A 6000-nucleotide genomic window follows, 5' to 3' on the forward strand; every position below is an offset into this window, starting at 1 on the left:
CCCTCTATGCACAGTCACACTAACTCCCTCTATGTACAGTCACACTAACTCCCTCTATGTACAGTCACAGTAACTACCTCTATGCACAGTCACAGTAACTATCTCTATGTACAGTCACAGTAACTCCCTCTGTACACAGTCACAGTAACTACCTCTATGCGCAGTTACACTAACTCCCTCTATGCACAGACACTCTAACTCCCTCTATGCACAGTCACACTAACTCCCTCTATGTACAGTCACACTAACTCCCTCTATGTACAGTCACAGTAACTACCTCTATGCACAGTCACAGTAACTATCTCTATGTACAGTCACAGTAACTCCCTCTATGTACAGTCACACTAACTCCCTCTATGTACAGTCACACTAACTCCCTCTATGCACAGTCACACTAACTCCCTCTATGCAGTCACACTAACTCCCTCTATGCACAGTCACACTAACTCCCTCTATGCACAGTCACAGTAACTATCTCTATGTACAGTCACAGTAACTCCCTCTATGCACAGTCACACTAACTCCCTCTATGCACAGTCACACTAACTCCCTCTATGCACAGCCACACTAACTCCCTCTATGCACAGCCGCACTAACTCCCTCTGTGCACAGTCGCACTAACTACCTCTGTGCACAGTCACAGTAACTACCTCTATGCACAGTCGCACTAACTCCCTCTATGCACAGTCGCACTAACTCCCTCTATGCACAGTCACAGTAACTCCCTCTATGCACAGTCACACTAACTCCCTCTATGTACAGTCACAGTAACTTCCTCTATGTACAGTCACAGTAACTCCCTCTATGCACAGTCACAGTAACTCCCTCTATGTACAGTCACAGTAACTACCTCTATGTACAGTCACAGTAACTCCCTCTATGTACAGTCACACCAACTCCCTCTATGTACAGCCACACCAACTCCCTCTATGCACAGCCGCACTAACTCCCTCTGCACAGTCCCACTAACTCCCTCTATGCACAGTCACACTAACTACCTCTATGCACAGTCACAGTAACTCCCTCTATGTACAGTCACACTAACTCCCTCTATACACAGTCACACTAACTCCCTCTATGCACAGTCACAGTAACTCCCTCTATGTACAGTCACACTAACTCCCTCTATACACAGTCACACTAACTCCCTCTATGCACAGTCACAGTAACTCCCTCTATGCACAGTCACAGTAACTACCTCTATGCACAGTCACAGTAACTCCCTCTATGCAGTCACTGTAACTCCCTCTATGCACAGTCACAGTTACTCCCTCTATGCACAGTCACAGTAACTACCTCTATGTACAGTCACACTAACTCCCTCTATACACAGTCACAGTAACTCCCTCTATGCACAGTCACAGTAACTCCCTCTATGCACAGTCACAGTAACTCCCTCTATGCACAGTCCCACTAACTCCCTCTATGCACAGTCACAGTAACTCCCTCTATGCACAGTCACTGTAACTCCCTCTATGTACAGTCACACTAACTCCCTCTATGCAGAGTCGCACTAACTACCTCTATGCAGAGTCGCAGTAACTCCCTCTATGTACAGTCACAGTAACTCCCTCTATGCACAGTCACAGTAACTCCCTCTATGCACAGTCACACTAACACCATCTATGCACAGTCACAGTAACTACCTCTATGTACAGTCATACTAAATCCCTCCATGTACAGTCATACTAACTCCCTCTATGCACAGTCACTGTAACTCCCTCCATGTACAGTCATACTAACTCCCTCTGTGCACAGTCACACTAACACCCTCTATGCACAGTCACAGTAACTACCTCTATGTACAGTCACAGTAACTCCCTCCATGTACAGTCATACTAACTCCCTCTATGCACAGTCACTGTAACTCCCTCCATGTACAGTCATACTAACTCCCTCTATGCACAGTCACACTTACTCCCTCTATGCACAGTCACTGTAACTCCCTCCATGTACAGTCATACTAACTCCCTCTATGCACAGTCACACTTACTCCCTCTATGCACAGTCACAGTAACTACCTCTATGTACAGTCACACTAACTCCCTCTATACACAGTCACAGTAACTCCCTCTATGCACAGTCACAGTAACTCCCTCTATGCACAGTCACAGTAACTCCCTCTATGCAGAGTCGCACAAACTCCCTCTATGCACAGGCACAGTAATTCCCTCTATGCACAGTCACAGTAACTACCTCTATGCAGTCACAGTAACTCCCTCTATGCACAGTCCCACTAACCCTCTATGCAGTCCCACTAACTCCCTCTATGCACAGTCGCACTAACTCCCTCTATGCACAGTCCCATTAACCCTCTATGCACAGTCACACTAACTCCCTCTATGCACAGTCGCACTAACTCCCTCTATGCACAGTCACACTAACTACCTCTATGCACAGTCACACTAACTCCCTCTATGCACAGTCACACTAACTCCCTCTATGCACAGTCACACTAACTCCCTCTATGCACAGTCACACTAACTCCCTCTATGCACAGTCCCACTAACTCCCTCTATGCACAGTCACAGTAACTCCCTCTATGCACAGTCCCACTAACTCCCTCTATGCACAGTCACAGTAACTCCCTCTATGCACAGTCACAGTAACTCCCTCTATGCAGTCACACTAACTACCTCTATGCACAGTCACAGTAACTACCTCTATGCACAGTTGCACTAACTCCCTCTATGTACAGTCACAGTAACTACCTCTATGCTTTCACACTAACTCCCTCTATGTACAGTCACAGTAATTCCCTCTATGTACAGTCACAGTAACTACCTCTATGCACAGTTGCACTAACTCCCTCTATGTACAGTCACAGTAATTCCCTCTATGTACAGTCACAGTAACTACCTCTATGCAGTCACACTAACTCCCTCTATGCAGTCACACAAACTACCTCTATGCACAGTCACAGTAACTACTTCTATGCACAGTCACAGTAACTACCTCTATGCACAGTCACAGTAACTACCTCTATGCACAGTTACAGTAACTACCTCTATGCACAGTCACACTAACTCCCTCTATGCACAGTCACAGTAACTACCTCTATGCACAGTCACAGTAACTACCTCTATGCACAGTCATAGTAACTACCTCTATGCACAGTCACAGTAACTCCCTCTATGCACAGTCACACTAACTACCTCTATGCACAGTCACACTAACTCCCTCTATGCACAGTCACAGTAACTACATCTATGCACAGTTACAGTAACTCCCTCTATGCACAGTCACACTAACTACCTCTATGCACAGTCACAGTAACTACCTCTATGCACAGTTGCACTAACTCCCTCTATGCACAGTCACAGTAACTACCTCTATGCACAGTCACAGTAACTACCTCTATGCACAGTCACAGTAACTCCCTCTATGCACAGTCGCACTAACTACCTCTATGCACAGTCACAGTAACTACCTCTATGCACAGTTGCACTAACTCCCTCTATGTACAGTCACAGTAACTCCCTCTATGCTTTCACACTAACTACCTCTATGCACAGTCACAGTAACTACCTCTATGCACAGTTGCACTAACTCCCTCTATGCACATTCACACTAACTCCCTCTATGCACAGTCACAGTAACTCCCTCTATGCACATTCACACTAGTTCCCTCTATGCACAGTGACTCGCAGTAACTCCTGCTATGCGCAGTCTCAGTAACTTCCGCTATATAGTCGCAGTAAATCCTGATATACACAGTCACAGTACCTTCCGCTATACAGTCGCAGTAACATACCCACACAACAGATTTATTTGTGTACACTTCTGGCCAGCTACCGGTCACCACACAGGTATGGTTTCCCCTCACCATCCCTAATACCAGCGCTCCTATACACAACAGCGCATTTGTGCCTACACACAGGGTACATGCACCGCAGGGGTTTCCAGAAATGTTTGCTCATCCCCAGTAGCAAATAGTCACTCAACTATGTGATCATCGGCAGGGGAGTAACTAGGTATTTGAAGGCCCCATAGCAAAAGTTTGTAAGGCCCCACCCAATATGTACCACCCAATGGTGGAAAATGTATATAACACATGTAACTTTGACAAGAAAGAAGGGCCCCCCTCAGCTCTGGGCCCCATAGCAGCTGCCTCATTTGCACCTATGGTAGTTACGCGCATGATCATCGCCATTGCGTGCACTTAGGACCTCATTCAGAGTCGGTCTAAGCGGCCGCACGGTCGTACGGGAAAAGGGGCCGGATATGCAAATGATTCCCTCGCAAGTTGCGTCCCTAAGTTCGGATCGGTAGCTGGCCGACGAAGGGGAGGAAGCGGCCGGAATTAAAAAAAATACGCCCCCTTCTCTTACGCATTGCACGTCATCTCCGGGCATATAAGGATTAATCGAGACCATCGGCAACCATCAGAACTGTTTGTAGAGCTTAAGGTTGACCATACCCTCTCTTAAGCTCTACGATCATGTCAGTGTAAAAACCTCCCATATCACATGTGCAATGACGCTACTTTGTTAATTATGCACTCCCATAAACCGTATGCACTCCCATAAAACGCCGTTCGCATAATGAGGCAGGCCTGCGTTCGGATCTCCACTCCCCCGTTTTCAAGCACCCTCCCCTGTTACCACCCACAAACGCCTCATTCTGTCACTCAAACTACCGACCTGGCTGTGTTCAAGGAGAGAGAAATTTCTGATCGTAGCGGCTAGTTTACGCACGCGCATTGCGAACTTTACGCATGCGCAGTATAGCGAACATCGGTGGCGTACGACCGTGTGGCCGCTTCGACCGACTCTGAATGAGGTCCTTAGTGTGCATCTCTGAATCAGGCCCAATACCTACAAGTGCATGGGCATACGACACAGGAATGCCGGCATGGTCTGAATATCAACATCCATAAAGTCGACAAAGACAGAATGTCGACATGACAATGTTAAACATTGTGAAAGTCGACAGCCGATGTTAGGATGATTTTAGGGTTAGGCTTAAGCTCAGGGTTAGGCCGCGATGAGGGTTATAGATAGGCTGCGGTGAGTGTTAGGTTTATGGTTGGGGTTAGGATCAGCTATACTAACCGCCTCTATGGACATCGGCATGCTCCTCATGCCATCCATTGACATTCAAAATATCGACATTCTGCCATTGTGAATGTTGATATGTGACATGTCGACATTCTGATCCTTGACATATTCTCACACCCAAATTCAAGATTGTCCTTCCGATATGCTCTTATCACAAGATAATACATTGCTGGTAGTTGTCAGTGCTCTAACCCTTCCTATCTTTGTGTCTAGGTAAAGCAAACACATGTGTCTGCAGAGAAGCCGGGACCTGTGAAGACAAAGGGATCAGCATCTGTCTCCAAGTGGATGGGGGGAAGCAAACCTTGAGTGAATGTGAGGCTGGGATCCTGAAATGCCAGGGGAAGAATGTGGCAATTGTCAGTAAGAGTCCCTGCGATGTCTGATGGAATCACAGTATTTCACTGATCCGCTCTTGTACTGTTAGAGTACACGTCAGACTCACTCAGCATTCCTGCCGCTCTGTGGCTTCTTCATGCCTAAAATGCCATTGAATTATATTACTGTGTGTACAACAAGCGACAACAAAATTCAACATGTCAGGTCATGTGTTTGTCTTCTGTAAGAGCAGACGTAGCTTTGCACCAGCTAAGAATAAAAGTGCTTATGTATAATCATTTTGGTCTTGGAATGATGAACTCTGGCGCCACAGTGGACCTGTCATCTACACACAGTTGAAATAATGGGTCTTATTCAGAGGTGCCGCTATGTCCAATGCTGCTGCCATCCCGTACGCAGCGAACTAGCAAAAATATGCAAATGATCCAGCCACCATCTTGTGCAATGAGACGCCCACCTCCGGCGTCTCACATCTGCTGCTTACGTACAAAAGTGAAAACATCGGAAATTGTGGTCGCACATCGAACCTCTCAGCGACCCAATGCTGTCTCAGAATGCCCGTTTCACCTAAGATGCCAGGGGCCTCTGTAGCTACGTGCAA

At 46.8% G+C, this 6000-nt stretch overlaps 1 protein-coding gene across 1 annotated transcript in view; it reads left to right on the plus strand.

Moving 5' to 3' along the window:
• Positions 1 to 5677, plus strand: part of C7 (complement C7) — a 126711-nt gene extending 121034 nt beyond the window's left edge. Inside the window, exon 18 of the mRNA XM_088455236.1 lies at positions 5274 to 5677. Coding sequence (XP_088311362.1) covers positions 5274 to 5446 — 173 coding nt within the window. The 3' untranslated portion in view covers positions 5447 to 5677. The remainder of the gene's footprint in view (positions 1 to 5273) is intronic.
• Positions 5678 to 6000: the final 323 nt, after the last annotated feature.

This window comes from Taudactylus pleione, unplaced genomic scaffold (genome assembly GCF_031769625.1).
Source record: "Taudactylus pleione unplaced genomic scaffold, aTauple2 ptg000647l, whole genome shotgun sequence".
Lineage (NCBI taxonomy): Eukaryota > Metazoa > Chordata > Amphibia > Anura > Myobatrachidae > Taudactylus > Taudactylus pleione.